General features: G+C 41.3%; 1 protein-coding gene across 3 annotated transcripts; it reads left to right on the forward strand.

Moving 5' to 3' along the window:
- Positions 1-754: 754 nt before the first annotated feature.
- On the forward strand, positions 755-17,628 carry sept3 (septin 3). Of its 3 annotated transcripts, none has more exons than XM_017699091.2 (10): positions 755-853; positions 3,945-4,181; positions 5,138-5,266; positions 8,329-8,410; positions 8,594-8,731; positions 9,442-9,559; positions 11,818-11,913; positions 12,214-12,310; positions 14,555-14,606; positions 16,255-17,628. In XM_017699091.2, exons 1-10 carry the CDS (start codon positions 775-777, stop codon positions 16,385-16,387), a joined length of 1,161 nt encoding a protein of 386 aa, XP_017554580.1. In that variant the 5' UTR covers positions 755-774; the 3' UTR covers positions 16,388-17,628. The 3 variants fall into 3 exon arrangements, with proteins under 3 accessions (XP_017554580.1, XP_017554581.1, XP_037399520.1); XM_017699092.2 differs by lacking the exon at positions 755-853 and adding an exon at positions 2,405-2,627; XM_037543623.1 differs by lacking the exon at positions 755-853 and adding an exon at positions 2,768-2,786.
- The last annotated feature ends 2,260 nt before the right edge of the window (positions 17,629-19,888 follow it).

Consider the following 19,888-nt stretch of genomic DNA (forward strand, 5'->3'; position numbering starts at 1 on the left):
AAATTGCAGGAGAATAGTTAGATTTTTATGCAGTGATGTTAGCTGTGAATTTCCAAGCTGATGACAATGATTCACTTAAGACAGCAAGACAGATGGTCAGAGTAGATGGAAAAACGGCTAAATGAAATCTGACGTTTTCTACTCTTTTCTGGAAAGTCAGGCGTAAATCAAGTAGCCACTCCCATCTCTGTCATTTATATTGAGATTTCTGTTCCATGTACATTGGTCATAAACAAGACAGACATTCTGAGGTAAACTGATATCACCCCAGCTTCCCACAGTAAACTATTCCTGTCCGAATAGCACTTTGTAATGCAAAGGTGTCCAGAGTTATACTGTTTTTAAAAAATGTAATTCAACCCCAACAACTAGTCACTTACACTACTGCTATGCTAAGTGTTGCTCCTGTTGTGAATGTCTTTATTTCGCTTGAAGTTTAGTTGCGCTGCAAGCAATTTTGTTATATTTCTGTCTACATTTGTTACAGAATGAGATATTGGTTCTTTTTTGTCTCAAAAATGTGATTCATCATTTCCTGCTGGTTTTGGCCTGTAACTCAGGGTCAGATTGGTGTGATCTCTAATATACGTCATGTAGTTGCTACTAGATTGTGCACCGACTCCATGATAAGTCTGGGGAAACGTGAAAAAGAGTGGCAGGCTGTCTTATCAGGCCGCATACACACATGCCCTCGGTCAGGAAGATAAGCCGACTGTGAGGCAAGTGCTAACCTCTCACAGACATATTGTACCCCAACATGTACAGTACACGGACATGCAACCGAGTACTAGTGAGCTATGCAGGTCGCACACACACAAGCAGTGCGCGGCTTGGGACAACAAAGCTGTAAAATGTGAGTAGGCGGGAGCTGGAATAGTCTGGGTGTGTGTTGCTATATGTGGTTCTGTACGTGTTGACCTCTTGGCAATTGTACTGCACAACCGCAGGCTTCAGAAAAGCAATGCTAAGATGTAGCCTAGCATGATTAGCTTAATACTTTTATTGAACAATATTTTAATGAATCAAACAAGGACCAATAAATGAATGCATGCGTTGGTTTTTTAGTATTCTAATATTTTATTTAAGGATCTCTAATTTTCCTTGATCATTTGCACTGTTTAGTCCAAAAATATTTACAGAACGTCACATTTTTGTTGTTTTTGGCTTTGTACCAAAGAACACTGCATTTTAAACCCTGAAAAAATCCATAGCCTTTGCAGCAATATGTCTGGGGTCACTGTCCTGCTGCAAAATGAAAGCATTGTCTAGTAAATTTTGGTGCTGAGCAGATACTTCTGTACAATTCAAATTTTTCCCTGCTGATCAATGAAAAGATCAAGGGAGCTAATTCCTCTTGCAGCCATACAGGCCCATCGGGTGGTAGGTCAATGCATAGATCCTCTTCCATTCACACTTTCCTTGCATCATTCCATTTCAGGTTAATATTCATCTCATCTGACCCCAACATAAACTCGGTCATGGAAACCCATTCCATGAAGCTTTGTATGCTGTTTGCACTATGCGCCTCAGCATCCACTGACCCTGCTCTGTCATTTTATGTGGCTCTACCACTTCGTGGCTGAGTTGCTGTCGTTTCCAATCACTTTGTTATAATACCACTAACTGTGGAATAATTAGTAGAGAGAAAATTTCATGACTAGACTTGTTGTAAAGAATGGCATCCTATTACGGTACCACGCTGGAACTCACTGAGCTCCTGAGAGCGACCCATTCTTTCACCAATGTGTGTAGAAGCAGTCTGCGTGCCTAGATGCTTGGATTTATACGCCTGTGGCCATGGAAGTGATTGGAACACCTGAATTCAATGATTTGGATGGGTGACTGAATACTTTTGGCAATATAGTGCAAATACCCTCAATTTAAAGCTGATATCCTGCACATAAACCTCACAGTGATACTGTTTCATTTCTAATCCTAAGATTCAGTATATAAAGTACTTATATAGAGGAAAATGTACATATATCTCCTCATACCTCAAAGGCATTTACATTATATGCCAGTGTATATGATGCATTATCGCCAAAATTGCACACTTCGTCCACAGGCTGCACATTTAAACCTTAACAATTTTAATTAAATTGTTAAGACATATTATGTTGATTACATAACACTCTGGTTAACTGCTTTTTTAACGCTAAAAATAAAAATTAGGCTTCCAACTAACTTTACATACTTAACGGATATAGAGCGCAGACGAAATTAGATAAAATAAATAAATAAGATAGAATGAATATAACCTATACAACCATATAACATCATTATTAGTCTGAATAAAACAGACCAAACACCTCCAAAATCTGCTCAGTCAGTTTCTGAGCCGGTGGGCTGATCTGCGCATGCGCGCTGCATCACCCCGTCTCCACCTCTTGTCTCCTTAGTAACGGGAAAAAGGAAAGGGGGAGTGAAGAGGGAGTGTGAGCCGCGAGAGAAAGGAAGAATAGGAGGGGACGAAATACAAATCTGTCTGGAAAAAAACGGCTTTATACCTGGTCTTGGTTTCGTTCATTAACAGCGAAGGAGCTCTAGGCTGAAAACAAGGCCGCGTTTTTCTTTGAAAAATTCCGGAGTATCAGTAACGGTAACGGTAACGTTACTCGCAACAGTCGGTAAGTCAGCGTCCAGCCACCGTCCTTCCTTCAGCACCAACAGCGAGTGTGAGTGACCGACTGATGGCCATCCAGGGCCGCTAGTTTTAGTTACGGTGTCTTCTTCTGCATCACTTACCGTTACGAGGCTGAAGTTGGCTTCTTCATTGAATTCTCCCGGTAAACCTTAAATATTTAAAGGCTGCAACTAAACAGCTTCTTGTCCACCAGCTTCTTGTTCGAATTTTCCCGTTCCACCTTAAATATTTAAGGTGGACCTGGGTAACTCGAACAAGAAGCTGGTGGGCAAGCTTCTTGTTCGAATTTTCCCGTTCCACCTTAAATATTTAAGGTGGAACTGGATAACTCGAACAAGAAGCTGGTGAATAAGAAGCTGAATAGCTACAACCTCGTACACCCCTTCATGCCTGTGGCCGTCATGATGAGCTCTGCTAGCATGCTAGCTCTGCTTGAAACGTTGAACTGGATTAACGTCAAATACGTGACAGAATGTATGTTTTGCGGCTGAGTCGGACCGTCCTAATGGGCGGTGTAAAACACTGAACATCGTGAGAATAATCCGATTAAAGGGGGTCTTTAGAAGGAATCATTCTTTTCTGCTAATTTAGGGTAGGTGGCATATGGCGTGAATATAGGGCATGTGTCCACTGGGATGGAGCAGTTAGTGGACAAACGCTTAATCCTGTTTGCACTGCATGTGTTTGTTTAAAAAGAGGGAGAAATCGCCTTTTTATTAATAGGGATTAATTCTCGAAAATGGGAAAATGGGAAATGTACTGTGGAGTATATGTTTTTATTCCTCAGGGAACTGTGTGCCCAAAACGGATCTTTGGGTATTCCTCTGAGTATCATCTTGGCCTAGATGATAAAGGAATGGTTCACCCAAAAATCAGATTTGCGCAATTTTCCTCTAACTTTAAACGTAGTCGGTTGGCCAAGACATGTTTGCTGTGTGAAGTTCGCCTCTGTTTTTTATTTTTACTGGGAGTGTAAGTCTAATGTAGCCACAAGTAAAAATAAGTAATAGTAGTTTGTTACCCACAATCTCCAGTGTAGCTCCACTGCAAAACTAAAGAAGCAAACTTTGAACATCAGACATGTCGTTTGGGACGCGGGGAAGATTGCATCAAATCCTTTTTTTTTTGGTGAACTGTTCCTTTAAACGAAGCATTCTGGTTTATTTATGTTGTAGCTGAACACTCTGCAGGTGCTTTAACTGCATTTCCTTTCTGAATGTGGAACCATTTTGCCTTCGCGTGCTTTGTTAAGGGCTTCTGAATCCCTGATCTCTGTCTTTCTTACTCTGTCTTGTCACAGACATGTCAGAAATTGTGCCCCCAGAAGTCAGACCCAAGCCAGCTGTCCCTGCCAAGCCCTCCCATGTGGCACCGCCTGCTAGCGTCCCCCATATGCCCCCCCATGGCCCAGGGGCTGGAAGTCAAGGGTCAGGAGGGGGCTCCACGTTGCTAGGATACGTCGGAATAGACACCATCATTGAGCAAATGAGGAAGAAGACCATGAAGACAGGCTTTGACTTCAATATCATGGTTGTTGGTATGTGAAAACCTCACAGCTCTGCAGTCTGTTTTTGGAGTAGTGCTGAGGGTTTGGAGAGCTTAAGGCAGAAATCAGATTTACAGTTTTTCCCTTATCCCAGATGTAGCCAGTCAGACAAGACATGTTTGGTATGAAAAGTTTGCTTCTTTAGCTTTAGAGATACAAGGATAATGTAGGTAACAAGTAGTAGAAGCTCATATGTCACCAGTTAGCTTCATGCAAACTGAATACCTCAATCATGCCAGGTAAGTAGACTCGCTTATGTGGTTTCTGATACTGTTGCCTATAAACAAAAGCAAAGAAGGCTTCAAGATGACCACTACTACAGGTTTTAGCTATGCGACATACTTTTGTCTATTCTTTAAAGATAACAGCAAATCACAGGTCAGATCAAACATAATGTTTATTTTTTTGACAAAAACAACACTCCAGCTGCTCCAGCTTTATATTCTGTGAAAATGTAATGATGGCCAAACAAAAATCGTCCAAAATGATTTAGAATAAATCATTTTTACATATATATATATATATATATATATATATATATATAAAACTTATATATAAAAATTTGAATTCTCCTGAAAGGTTACTGTTTTGGAGGTTCAAGGTTTTGTCCTGACAATGGCAAAATGTAAATTGGTCATGGTTAAGCTTCCATCAGCTACATTAGCACCATAGCCCTGGTACAAAACTAAAGAACAACTTAAGACACCAAACATCTTGGCTGATCAACTACATTTGGAGGAAAGGGTAAACTGTGTAAATGTATTGTTTTATTTAGCACTGTTGCTGTCACAAAAGTCAAAATAGAGTCTAATAAAGGTGCATCTGTCTCTGAATAACCAGGAAAGACAAGATATTTATACCTTTTTCTTGTTGCTGATTGCACCATAGTTCCATCATTCCATCATTTTCTCTCTCTCACTTTGACTCTCTCTCTCTCTCTCTCTCAGGTCAGAGTGGCTTGGGGAAGTCCACTTTGGTGAACACTCTATTTAAGTCTCAGGTGAGCAGGCGAAGCTCCGGCTGGAGCCGAGATGACAAAATCCCCAAAACTGTGGAGATCAAATCTGTGTCACACGGTAAGAGAACAAGAACCTTTGTTCTTTAAAGGATTCAGTAATTAGGAACATTTATTATTATGAGAAAAAAATTCTGAAGCACTACGTCCAGGAAGTAACATGTTTAAAAATAACTTTACTGAGGTCACAACACTGTTCACTATGTTGCAGTGACTTATAAAGTCCTAATGTTCTCTTTGCCATGAACTCTTCATCATAGAGACAAGGGCCAATTGTCTATAAGAGCGTAGACAGACTCAGAGTCAGTCTGGCATGTGTTCCGCCCTGGGCAGTGACAGTGGCCTAATGCTGAATGCCCTTTAGGTGCCAGCGTTTGTGCACAGCTGGCAAACTGCAGCCAATGGCATTCAGCACAGAGTCTGAATCTGCAGGAGTTCACTGCTGTGTGGGCTATATGTTTCATATTTGTTGAATGTGTAGGCAGTTGTACTATATCATTGGGTGATTGGATCCAGGCCTGGAGGAGAGGATTACACTGGTGCTTAACATTTTTACATAGGACAAAAAGCCCCCTTTGTATTTTGGAAAGAATTTTTCATGTGTCTCTGTTCATTTGCAGTTGTCAGCTGTGAATCTTTTGGGGTTCGTAGTCCATGAAAAGCTTTTTGTGTTGACCTTGTCGCTGCATTGTGTTAGGCCAAAAATATCTCTGAGATTTAAAGAAGGCAGTAGATCTGATGCAGTGAATCTTGTACATTTTCTAAATGCCCTGATGAACCTGAGACAAGACAGTTTTCTGGTCTTTAAATATTATCTGGTCTTTAAAATACTATATTTCCAAAAATATTCGCTCGTCTGCCTTCACACACATGAACTTGAGTGACATCACATTCTTAATCCATAGGGTTTAATATCATATTGGCCCACCCTTTGCAGCTATAACAGCTTCAACTCTTCTGAGAAGGCTTTCCACAAGGTTTAGGAGTGTTTTTATGGGAATTTTTGACCATTATTCCAGAAGTGCATTTGTGAGGTCAGATACTGATGTTGGATGAGAAGGTCTGGCTCACAGTCTCAGCTCTAATTCTAACAACCAAAGGTGTTCTATTGGGTTAAGGTCAGGACTCTGTGCAGGCCAGTCAAGTTCTTCCACACCAAACTTTCTCATCCATGTCTTTATGGACCTGCTTTGTGCACTGGTGTGCAGTCATGTTAGAACAGGAAGGGGCCATCCCCAAACTGTTCCCACAAAGTTGGGAGCATGAAAAATCTCTTGGCCTGCTGAAGCATTAAGAGTTCTTTTCACTGGAACTAAGGGTCCGAGCCCAACTCCTAAAAAACAACCCCACACCATAATCCCCCCTGCACCAAACTTTACACTTGGCACAATGCAATCAGTCCAGTACCGTCTCCTGGCAACCACCAAACCCAGACTCCTCCATCAGATTGCCAGATGGAGAAGCGTGATTTATCACTCCAGAGAACACATCTCCACTGCTCTAGAGTCCAGTGGCAGCGCTTTACACCAGTGCATTTGACACTTTGCACTGCGCTTGGATTGTAAGGCTTGGATGCAGCTACACGGCCATGGAAACCCATTCCATGAAGCTCTCTACACACTGTTCCTGAGCTAATCTGAAGGCCACAGGAAGTTTGGAGGTCTTTAGTCATTGACTCTACAGAAAGTTGGCGACCTCTGCGCACTATGCGCTTCAGCATCCGCTGAATCTGCTCTGTTATTTTAGGTGGCCTACCACTTCGTGGCTGAGTTGCTGTTGTTCCCAATCACTTCCACTTTGTTATACCACTGACAGTTGACTGTGGAATATTTATTAGTAAGGAAGTTTCATGACTGGACTTGTTGCACAGCTGGCATCCTATCACAGTACCACGCTGAGTGAATACTTTTGGCAATATAGTGTATGAGCGCTAACTGCTGATGCTGTTTTATAAATAAAGTTAATACAAAAGGCGACCCTTTTAGAGAACAATGCATTTTTCTGTCCTACCTGTTCAAACTTGTGTTTATTTTTGCACACTACTCCTTTTGCTTCTGTAGTATAACTGTTGTCAGTATCAATGCAGTTTCAGTGATTAGAACTACTTTAAAGGGCCCATATGCTACGTTTTTCTCAGATCCCTTGATGTTCCATTATAACATGTTTGTGGTTTTATGTACCACATGAATTGGGTAGTGAATTGTATGTCCTGAAACTTTGACAAAGTTTACACATTAAGCTCCTTTTAGAAAAATCACGGGAAATTTGGTTTTCAATCATTTCATATTTATTTAATATTGTTGGTGATACATTCAGAGACTTTACCATTTAACTCATTAAAATCTGACACTGGTGTGGAAAGAACATGTAAACATCCATGGTAAACATAGTAAAAATAGGAAAACTGGTGTTTTCTGTGTGCTACTGTTTCCCATCATTATATAAAAGAAGCATAATCAGAATAATCAGAAAATAATTCAGATCAAAGGCTTATTATTGACTTTCATCGGAGGTGACTGAAGTGTGATTTATGCATTTTTGGACAAAATGGTGGCACCTGACACAAAACAATTCTATGAATCTATGAATTTCTGGGGCTGTTTGTCACATGTCCTGTCTCTAGTGAAACAGACAGTTTGCCTCAGATAAAAGGGCAGAAGTGGAGGTAAAAGTAAAAGTACATTTCCAAAAACCTTAATAGATTTATTAGAAGTGATAGTCCAAAAGCATGTACTTTTAACTTTTAGAACTGCAGTGGAAGTTTTTACTACATCCTGTATCTGTCAGCTTAGGAACTGTTTTTCAGATCTGTTCTTTTGTTTTTGGATCATTTTGCATAAATAATGATAAATAAATAATGATAATAAATTATGAACCTTAGAGGTTAACAGGTCTAAATGTTAATGTACTGAGTAAAAATGTGGAGGTAACTGAGTAAAAAGTAGACCCCCTTTTTCACATATATTCGAGTAGAGGAAATATATTATCATTAAAATACTTAGGAAAGTACAAATCCATCAACATTTACATTACTTTGCAAATTTCTAGTTTCTAGTTTCTACCCATCTTTAAAGGGTTATTTGTAATTTACTAAGGGTAATTTACTAATTGTTCATCTTACAGTGATTGAAGAAGGTGGTGTGAAGATGAAACTGACCGTGATTGACACTCCGGGATTCGGTGATCAGATCAACAATGAAAACTGGTAAGAATATGTGTTTGTATATGTATATGAAACATTTCTTTCATTCTCTTAGATTAAGAAATAAACCTTCACACTTTCTTTTTCTAATCTCCTCAAAATATAACCCATCCAGTCCTTGAAATGAGTCTTTAAAATGAGCTCAGTTATTCCTCAGTAACTAAAGCTCACCTCTTGTGTTTAAAGCTGGGAGCCCATCTCCAAGTATATCAACGAGCAGTATGAGAAGTTTCTAAAGGAGGAAGTGAACATTGCCCGTAAGAAACGCATCCCAGACACACGAGTGCACTGCTGCCTGTACTTCATATCTCCAACCGGACACTCGTGAGTACCCACATTTAACAACCAGAACATACTGAGAATCAGGGACCTTCTTATTCCACAACATGGAACAGTGCTGTGGTAAAATTAACCCTAAGATGTTGGGAGATACTAATTAAATGTAATAACATTGTTACATGTTTAACTAAATAGTTACTGCATTTCTGATTTTTTTCTGGTTGTTTCAGTATCAACAAACTTACCAAAACATGACAAAAATAGAAATAATATATTTTTTTGCCATGCTTTTGTTATGATTGGCAGTAATGGTGATTCATAAGGGTTAAATGAAGGATAACCTGAATAAGTTGCACAAATACATATGCTAACAAAACATCTGGGTCAAAATGTTATTCCTACAGCTGTTTACAGGCGTGAATTAGTACAGATGTTTGGATTCGTCTCCTGACACTAATTAGCAGAGAGGTACCCATTGATGCTGACAGTGGAGATGTTAATTTAAGACAGAAGTGCTTGGTTACTCTTTCCACAGCCAGTTAAACCCATGTGTCTAAATGACTGAGTGGGGCACAGTAATCAAAGCAGGCTTACAGCAAGCTCAGGCTTACTACAGCTCCTGAAAAAAGCTCTCCACTACTTCAATCTGTTAACCCCCCATGTCTATCCTGCTCTCTCTTTTCCTGTCTCTACTCTCTCTGGACCACTCCCTGACTCTCTGCCTGTCTCCTACTTCGACTCTTTCTCTGTCTTAGGTTGCGACAGTTGGATGTAGAGTTCATGAAGCACTTGGGTCGAGCGGTCAACATCATCCCTGTCATCGCCAAGGCGGATACACTCACTCCTGAAGAGAAGACTGAGTTCAAACAGAGGGTAAGAGAGAGAAAGCATGTCCATGCAGCCAGATGACTGGATGCATAAACAGCTGGATGGGTAGATAATCAGTAGTTTTAAAACTTTGTTTTAAAATTATTTAAATCTGCCAAAATTATTTACATCTGTGTTATAGAGCCTGCATGTACGTGCTGACCGGAGTGAAATGTAATGTATGTAATGTAATGAAATGTTTCCTATCACTGTATAAGAGATGCATGAGTCTTCTTTCATTGTTTTATGCTGTCATTCAGAGCACAGTTCAGACCAGTAAGCATTTATCGTTGATTTTTTTAATCAGAGATTTTAAACAGTAAAACACAGCTGATATGTGACTTATATTCCCATTCATGTGTTTACTTTTTAAAAATGTAGTTTCTGAGACAATCTAAACACAAATCTATGAATTTTTGGCGTGGTTAGATCATTTTCTACACACATCAAATCAATGCACCAGCAGGATTAAGAAATCATGTGATTAATGGAGACGAGCAGATTAATTGGCAGAAATAGCCACGTGTTTGCATTGGCCTTAAAGGGTTAAAGGAATGATTTAATTGTAAATTAAAGTTAATTTGGCATAAAGCCATTTTAAACAATTATACTGTTATCCACAATAAGATAAGACGTGTTTGGTACCTCAAGTTAGTTTTGCATTGATGCTATGACGCTAATGTAGCTAACAAGTAATGGAAGCTTATAACTGGTTTAACTTTATGCAAACTACATACCTAAGTCACACATTTTCCTCAAACACAAGGTGTGAAATACCCCCTGAATCTCTAAAAATCTCAATTCTGGGTGGGGGGGGGGGTCCCTGAAAAAAAAAATACAAATTTAACGAAGATCATTGTCAAGTTGCTGCATCCACAATCGGTAAGCTTCTCTCTTTGGGGTTCTTAACTAGAGATGTAGCACTAATCAGGGAGTATTTTGCACATGATCAAACCATATAAAGTTGTTAAATAAATTGCTTCAAGGCCACTTGCCTTTAAAGCAGCACTTTGTAAGTTTTGGGAATTTGGAGACCTGGGTAATGAGTAATTGTGCACAATATGCAGAAGAAAATTTTGTAATGTTGGTTGTGCTTCTGACCCTTTGACCCAGCAAGTGAATCTGATGAACGAGTGTGTTGAAAGAGTATTCAAAGAGAACTTGGTCAAACTTGGTGAATGACATGTCTTCCAAGGATTTAAGTGTATTATCTACTATTGTCATATTGTCTAATATATATCATACCTGTGCGTGTGATGTTAATGCATAAAGCCATATGAAAAACTCCTGTGATATCTGATCAGACACCTGTGAGTTTTTAAATGATTATTTCAGGTTTTACAGGGTGACTTGCAGCAGTGCAGTGTTTTATTGTGTGTTTTTTCTTCTGACTGAGTCATTTTAATTCTTTAGATATTAACCAAAAAAGATTGTACATAGTGCAGCTTTACAACAGAATGTGTCTTTGTTACTCTTTGTCACTTCCCACAACTGAATCGGAATTGAATGGAATCGTAAGGTGCCAAGAGATTCCCACCCCTAGTAATTATAGAGATGGATCGATCAGCTATATTTCGACATTGGACGACTGTCAGCCCAAATATGTGATCGGCGATCAGCTGATATTTCTCTAACTTAGCCGATCCTGAGAGCTGATTAGTGATATAAAACATATGGGCCATATTTCACCTGAGGTGCAAGAATGTAAAGTTTGAAAAATTTCCAACAAGAAGCTGGTGAATAGGACTGAAAATTAAAATAAATCACAGAACTTAAAAAGTGATCATATGTCAGCCCTTTTAACCTTCAGTACATTTAAAACCCATCTGTGAGTGTAATGTCCTATTAGCTGTGTCAGTTGTGTAGGCTCTGGTTGTATCAATGGTTACGCTAGTGTTAGGCACCAGAATATTACCATTTGAGGTGAAAAGGGAAAATTAAACCAAGAGGTTGGTGAAAAAGAAGCTGATTAAAAGGGAATTAAAAGGGAACAGTTGCTCTGTTTCTACTTCACAAGTGCATAATGTTAACAGTTTCACAGAATCAGTAGGTCAGTACTGTTCTGTCTCATTTGCTAATGTTTGCGGTTAGCTTTGCAGTAGCAGTTGTAGTGACAGCTTGCAAACTCACAACCTAGCTAACGTGAGAGCTTCTGAAGGAGCTGTTGGCCTGATTGTGCTGAAAGGTGATCTGTATCAGCCCCCAAAACACCAGTCTATCCATATACAAGCTAATTACATGCTATATTTTCCATTCTTTTGCAGGTGAGGAAGGAGCTGGAGGTGTGTGGGATTGAGTTTTATCCACAGAAGGAGTTCGATGAGGACATGGAAGACAAGAGTGATAACGATAAGATCCGGGTAAAATCTCAGTGCCAGACGACTTTTTTATAGAAATTCACAGTTCCCTTTGTGTTGCTGTGGCTCATTAAACTAAGATTCTATTCTAGTCCAACAGCATCTTTCTTCATCACACTGTTTTTGTGCTTCCTGTCCTTTGGTCTGCTGTTTTGCTGTTTGTTGCTCTTGATCTGTCTTTGTCTTTCTTTGTACTGTGCTTTCTTTGTCTCTTTCTGTGACACATAACTGTTTTCCCTCATATGCAAGCTCATACGTCTGCATTGTATGCCTCATTAAATCTATGTGTGTGTGTGTGTGCAGGAGGCCATGCCCTTCGCAGTTGTGGGAAGTGACAAAGAGTACCAAGTCAATGGCAAACGAGTTCTGGGGAGGAAGACCGCCTGGGGTATAGTAGAAGGTGTGTGTTTGCTGTGTCATACTCTGGCTTGCCATCTAGATCATATCACATATGCCCTAAGAGAACTGTCTACATTCAGTCATAATAGGGCACATCTCTGTTCTGACCCAAAAAGGCCGTTATATAACGTATAACACCCCTGAGATATTTAGAATTAATATGATTGTGGAGGAGGGGGCGTGGTCGAGCATCACATGCAAGATGGAGAGCCAGTCAGGCCAAACCAGCAGGCTGAGTAGCTGATAAGATTCACCTGTGTCCTGTTTAAGCCAGTATAAAACATTAAAGAGCACATTTGCAGGGACTATTCAGTCTTCTTACTTTCTGTGTCACCAGTGATCTCCTCCTTTCTCTGGGCACTCTTTGCACTTATTTGCAAATAGAAAATACATATTTATTATTTAACTTTTTAAACTTCAGTGACTCTTCCAAAATTAATATTTTTACACACGGTTTAATGAGAAATGTGAGCACTACCCGATTTTCTCCCCAAATTAGTCGTCTCCAATTCCATCCGCTACTGCTTAAGACTCCCCCAATTACATGATACTACCAATGCTAGGAGGGTGAAGGCTAGCACAGGCTGCCGCTAACGCAACATCACGGGACAGCCGAACGCACTCGGAGGAAAGCACCAACTGCCAGATCTGTTACATCAGCTAACAGATGCCTGTGCTGACTAGCATTGTGTTGAGTGATGGGAGGAGAAGGGGGGGGCAATCAACCCACCCAGAGAGAGCGAGGCCAATTGTGCTTTCTTGGACTCCTGGCTACAGATGGCTGTAGCATCACCAGGGATCGAACTCGCTCGAAATCTCCTGATGAGACGGCCAATGCTTAGACGGTTGTGCCACTCGGGAGCCCCATGACTTTTACTCTCTACATGACTTTATCTACTTTTTATAAGATAAGAGAAGCAAACTAGTTAGCTAGCTGCACTTAACATTTTTTTGTAACATTATTTATTATTAGACAGCACAATAAAGCTCTTTTTTCGTATGTGTATGTGTGGTAGGGGTCTTGTTAACCAGTTTTCACACAGGTTTTAGTTGTGGCCAAATCCACCTGCTAACTAGGTCTCCCCATTGCACAGTGGTACCAAGCTGAGATGTCAAGGGCTAGTATGTCTTTGCTCCAAGACATGAAGCGCCACAGCATCTTATCAAACTTTTGCTGGCATAACTTCATTGAACAGCTCACTCACTCAACTGTTTTGTCATCACTACACTTTAATGATGGGGGGGATCATTGTGGGGGGAGGCGAGGATCATTGCACCCACCCAGAGAAAGTAAGGCCAATTATGACTTCTATGCGGTGGGCTCCTGGACACAGATGGCTGTGGCTGCACTGGTGATCAAACTTGCAACGTTCTGATTATAGGATCAAAGCATAGACGGCTCTTAAGAGCCTTTAAAATGATTTTTGGCAAATACAGTAACCACACTGTTTAGCTCAACTTGGTGCCAGCATAAGTCTATAAATAGTTTTCTCAAGGAGCTGTGAATGAGCTCTTCCATAGCGTTTCATTTTTTTCAGCTTCAAGAATAAAAAAGAGAGCAGGATAAAGTGTGTCAGGCAATAAACGTCCCTCAGCACCACCCTTCCACTATTTCTTAGTCTAAAAATTCTAACTTACTGCCAGAGCTGTTCTCACTGTAGGCTTGTTTTGAGGAGTCCTTCTGTCGCCTGACGAAGGAATGTTTAGGGACTGCTGTGATGAGCTGAGAGGCGTGCCTAGTAAAGTTGTGGCAGCCCCTTGGTGTAATGTATGCGGTGGGGGATGCATTTATGTGTGCATCCTGAGGGCATGTGCTGTGCCTCATGGAGACTGTGTGTGCTACACTGCCATGCTACATCTAACAGGGAGATGGGAGGCTTCCGCTCCAATGAGTTCCTTTCGCCTGCAGCAAAGCAGATTGAGACAGAGTGTGTGTGTGTGTGTGTGTGTGTGAGAGAGAGAGAGAGAGAGAGAGAGAGTGAGAGAGAGAGAGAGAGAGAGGGGAGACAGAGATGGCTAGTTACTTCTCCTCTTTGACATTTCACTGCTGTGAGACATTTTGAGGGCATCTTTGATGCCTGTCGTCATCCAAACACCTCCTGCTCGTTATTAAGCCCGATGATTTTCCAGGGCCGTTTAACACTGATACTGGTTTAAAAAAACAGTTTTACCTTTGCAGCTTATTTTAACTTCTTAATATGAATGAGATGATTGACAGTTTGTCTTGTACTTTTCCTCCCACCAGTTGAGAACCCAAATCACTGCGAATTCTCTCTACTGCGGGACTTCTTGATCAGGTAAAATATATATGATTTTTTTGGGGGGAGAATGGAAACAAAACCACCATGTTAACATTAGCTTGATTACATGACCGGAAAACTGCTCCCAATCTATCCTAAAGCTGGCAGGTGAAACTTTCATGCAACTAATTGCACAGCTAATTACATGCAACTAATTGCACGAGTTGCCTGCAAAATAATTCCCCTGAAACTTTAGTTACACAGAGCAATTCAGTTACACACAACACATTCAGTTACTCCACTAGATAGCCAAATTAGTAGCCAAATTGTATTTTTTGATACACTCATACTGTGTTGCTGTAAAGTTATCTGTGAGGTATAATTTGCGTCTTTGAATACTTTTTACAGCTGTCATTGCTGTTTGTTTTTTCATCATCTATATATCCGTCAGCTATCTATTTCAGGTTCTTTACTCTATATTTGATGTGTTTTATATTTGTTGTTTATATGTGAAGCCTTTGAAATGAATGGTTAGGTAGGTATGACGGTATTAGCCTACTTGATGTCTGTCTCATGCTGTCCTAGAAGCACAAGTTCACAGCAGATTGAATCTCTATGTCCTCTTCTGTGATAATTTCCTTCTTTTGAATCCCAAATGAGTCTGAGCTCTGTGTAAAAGTAGAGGGCATCAGTAGAGGAGAAAATGAATATAGCTATGTACACCACATTAATAGCAGGCTAACGAAGAGTAAATGGTGGCACAAGCAGCCATTTAAACAGCTCAAAGCGATAGCAGGCTAGTTAACATAACTGGTTACAGTAAGTTCGATTTGAGAAACTGACACAGACTCAGGACACTGACTAAATTAAAAACTAATAATCTTGAGCCAGTTGGCTGGGGGGTGATATACATACATTACTCCAGTATTTGAAGTTTATGAAGAGTAAGTTAGCTGCCACTAAGCCTGACAAATTCACTACATGATGTTCAAAGAACCGCGACCCTGTCTGGACTAGCGGTCAACGATGATGGATGGATGTTCAAAGATTTATTTAATTAAATCTATACAAGTAGGGTGTAAAATGAGCTTGAGCTTGAGGTTTTTTGGTGCTTTTTTGCAACGCTTACTATCCAGTACCAGAGACCCTCTACTTGTCTGGTGTATAGTAGGGTTTAGCCAGCTGTAGTAGTCTTTCTGTGCTTCCTTCTTTGGAGTAAACAGATAAGAAACTCTGAACCAAACACAAGATGTAAGTTCTACCCTCTGGTGCTGCAGAGTTCAGACAACTGATGGGTTTTAGGAGAATGTTTAAACAAGCTCATTAGTGTATCAAAAAACCTAAATTTACTATTTAGTTTTTTATGACTGTTCGATTATTCAGACTTTCTGACTCCTCCCTAGTGGTAACAATCACCTTTTACTCATTAGAGAGAGGTTTGACTGTCACTTTAAACAGCTATGGCTTTGAGAAGAAAGGTGTGTGTCCAAAAAGTCTACACATTTCTGCACAGTGTAACTGGTTCCATTTCTTTAAAACACATGTAACACAGAGCAGTGATGTTGGCAAAACAGGCAACACTAACAATATGTATGTGCATCTAATAAAAATCAGTATTGAATGATATGGAAAAATACACTGCAATCGGATTTTTGCTGTAAAAACTTCAAGTGCTAGTGATTATTGATTCTGTCTTTATTATTAGGTCTCACCTACAGGACCTGAAGGAGGTCACTCACAACATCCACTACGAGACATACCGTGCCAAGCGGCTTAACGACAACGGAGGTCTCCACCCCATCTCCTCCAGCAGTGACACGCAGGAAAGCAATCTGTGAATGAGAGAAAGCGTGAGAGTGTAGAGATATGAGATGAAAGATGAAAACGTCTAATCTTTTGTGGATAAATACATCAACGCATGCTCTGAGGATTTCATTGCTGTGGAGTTCTTGTCTTAACGCTCGTTTTTAACTGTCCAAGCACATTTGTCTTTGCCTCTCCTCACACAAGGCTTCCTTTCTAAAACTCCCTGTACTTTATGACAGCACACAGTGAGTCTTTAACCCAAGATGGAGGTAGATAATCCTCCCTGAACTATTTCTGAATTTGGGTTTGCTATGGCGTTGTCTTTTCCCTCTTCTTTGCCATATCTAATGCCCCCACCTAAAGCAGTTACTCCTGCAATTCAGTGATTCACCGTATGGATGGGTGACTACACTGCCATTCAATTGCAGATTATGTAGGGGTCCAAAAAACTTAGGTCTTTTCATCTTTTCCTAACAGCCTTTATTCCATACCTGCCAAACCAAGTCAGGAACTCAGAAAGTGCACGTTTACAAGCCTCAACAACGATCTACTGACGATTTGACCATTCCTGTCGCTAAACAAACAGGGAAAAATGCATGGCTTGGAGTTCCAAGTGCACATCTGTCTTGAATCCACACTTTTACAGTCTTTCTCGATGAACTGATTTTTTGACTCTATTTCAGGAATCTCACTTTATCTTGTACTAGAGTAGCACACCATGCACTAAGTAGAAAATTCCTATGAACACAAAATCAAGTGTCTTTTGAAGGTTTACGCCCCCAGTGCATTTTGTATAGACGTTTTTTGTCGTGTGTCCCGAGTGTGTGTGCATATGAGTGTGTTTGAGAGCGAATGTGCCTTTCCATCTTTCACATCTACATATCCAGTTTTTTTTTTTTTTACTTCATGTGTGCCAATGATTTTATCAGTATGCATGTAAATAGCTGATGCGAAGGTATTGCAAATTGTTTGCGTTTACAAAGGTGTTAAGTACTTGATATTACAGTCAAAGCACAGATCAGGCCTGCTTCACTCATTTTACACACTCGACAGCATTTCACCACCCAAGGTTCACTATATTACTAGCTGTATCTCATCTCAAACCAGTTCATTGATCTCTCTTAACCCATAACCTTTTGGATGCAAATGCTCCTTATTCACTTTTTTTTTTTCTCATTAATGCTTCTTGTGTAATATTAAAATACATTTTAGTATTATTGCAAAGTATTGTTTTTATGTATTATTTATTACATTTTATTTAATAAACGTGTTTTCCATCAGTTTCTGACCTCGTTCGACTTTCTTCAGATAAAATAAACTAAGGCTGCACCTCTGAGGATGCCCAGCAGTCAGTTCTGTTCTGAATGAGTGTGCCCAGCAGGGGGAGACATACCACAACATGTAAAAGGGTGCAGTTGTTCGCCGCGTCCACAGGAGGGCGCTGCACATCTAAATTTTAAGTCAAGATGTCCGACTGAGCACCACGTGTAAAATAACGGCTGGGGTTCATACGATGTTCGATGTTGGTCGTTGAGGACTTTGGACAGCGACGATTTTAATGGGACTATAATAAATATTAATGTCCATATGTGACCATGTCCATAAGCTTTCTGAGGTCCACGTGTTCTCTATGCTTGCGTGAGCACTAATGAGCGTCCTCTAAAGCTCGAGTGGACAGGAGAGCTGAATGGAGGCGCTTTACTGACCATCGCCGGGTCTGGGCAGTTTTCCTGTGGGCTCTCCTACACCTGGATTCTGTGACTGTGACTGATCAATCAAAACCGTCCTCTGTAACGGTTTTCGGTCTACACGTGTCTTTTCGCGTTTTTTTCTCTTGATCTTATCAGTCACGCCGCATGTGCTGCGCTTCAGCGCCTCCTCCGCTCAGAGGAAAGGGGGCGGGGCCTGTGCGTGCGACAGAACAAATGGAGAAGAGTGTGAATGCTCACCGTTTCACAGACCAGCGACCCAGCCTGCCGTCGGCTTTCAGTCGCTTTCTCGCTCACTCTTCTTTCTTTTATTGTGGTTTTCTTCTCGACCTCTCCTCTGCTCCTTTTTCATGTCTCTGAGCCTCTGCGGCGCTTTGCACTCTGAGGTTCTCCTGGTCCAGCCAGGAGCTTCACACTTCACGCGTGGCCCTGGATTTCTGAGACACTGTCAAAGTGAACGGCCAGTTAATGAACTGACCGCTCAGTGCTGAGGCAGACTGACCTCACTTAGCCTGATGGTACATCCCTGGTGTCTTGATTCTCCATCCACACCCACCCATCCAACACCCCCCCCCACACACACCACTTGAAAGCAGGGCCTTGGACTTGTAACAGAGGTCAGATACCTCTCTCACAGTGGAGCTGACCCTTGTAGATGGCTGGTGTATCTTCAATAAACCTTAATAACTTTTCCACCGTCCATGTGTGAAATCCCCTAGAGGCTGCTGGAGGAACTGCAGGAGACACAGTGGACATTTTGGACAGAGAAGCAACATCAAGCATGTGGCACAGAGACAAAATGGCTGACTGACTCATAAGAGCTGTGATCAAAAGTGCGAAGTCAAGGGTGAACAGTTCTGCGTGAGCCGTTAGGGACCACTTTCTCTCACACCTTTTTATAGGACTATATTAATTCATTTTCTGCTGGAAGTGTTTGGCCCCCCACTATTGCTGATTTAGACTAACACAGATTGACCTTCGATCTGTTCAGGAGAGAAAAGGAGAAAAGGAGAAAAGGAGAATTTATACCCTACAGACTGCGGCCAATCTGGGACCAGCCACACCGCACACACTTTCACACCTTTAAACTACAGCAGTGCAGCAGCAGGAATAAACCGGCGTGATGCTGGCCTGGTGTGAACGCTGAGGCGGGGAACTGAGAGCGTTTTTACAGAATGTCTGTTTGGTCAGTTCTGTTATGAACACAGATCCTCTGTCAGCTGTTCCTCGGGAATACGTGCCCCTGCGAAACTGAAAAAAGTCCAGGAAAGTTTTTAATTTAGACAAAGAGCTGCTGCAAAAGCAATGTGCCTGGATAGGCCCCGCCCCCTTCCCCTCCCCGCCCCCTCCCCCGCCCGTCTTCATGCCCTCCTCCTCCTCTGAGACATTCTCTCTTTTTAATCTTTTAATCTTTCTTATGATCCACTGGATCCCGCGTTTCCCCAGAATCCACTTCATTAGCTCGGTGTTTCTGAGGTTCGACGGCGTTGCCTGTTTCCTGAGTGGTCAGCTCGGGGGGTCGACGGAGCCGCTGAAGAGCAGCCAGGCGCCCAGAGCCAGAGAGAGGAGGAGGAGGAGGAGGGGCACTGAGCAGGGGGGCGGGGGCGGGGGGGCCGGGGGCGGTGGTGGGGGGGGTGTCTCCTCAGGACGATCACAATAAAAAGCGCTCAGCAAAGCTTCAGAGAAACGATTACACATGAAATGTTAAGGAGAAAAAACAAACACACACTGAAAAAGGTGGCTCTTCAAGGGTTCTTCACCAAAGGTTCTGTTCAGAACCATATGTTCTAAATGGTTCTCTGCATGGTGAAATGCAGAACGTCG

The sequence above is a fragment of the Pygocentrus nattereri genome, chromosome 12, assembly GCF_015220715.1.
Source record: "Pygocentrus nattereri isolate fPygNat1 chromosome 12, fPygNat1.pri, whole genome shotgun sequence".
Classification (NCBI taxonomy): Eukaryota; Metazoa; Chordata; class Actinopteri; order Characiformes; family Serrasalmidae; genus Pygocentrus; species Pygocentrus nattereri.

Bases quoted from the DNA above. Each gene is read 5' to 3' on its own strand.
- sept3 (XM_017699091.2), top strand. From the start codon at position 775: ATGCAACCGAGTACTAGTGAGCTATGCAGGTCGCACACACACAAGCAG. The intron at 8,411-8,593 runs GTAAGAATATGT...TTGTGTTTAAAG, and splicing joins CAGATCAACAATGAAAACTG to CTGGGAGCCCATCTCCAAGT. The intron at 12,311-14,554 runs GTGTGTGTTTGC...TCCTCCCACCAG, and splicing joins CGCCTGGGGTATAGTAGAAG to TTGAGAACCCAAATCACTGC.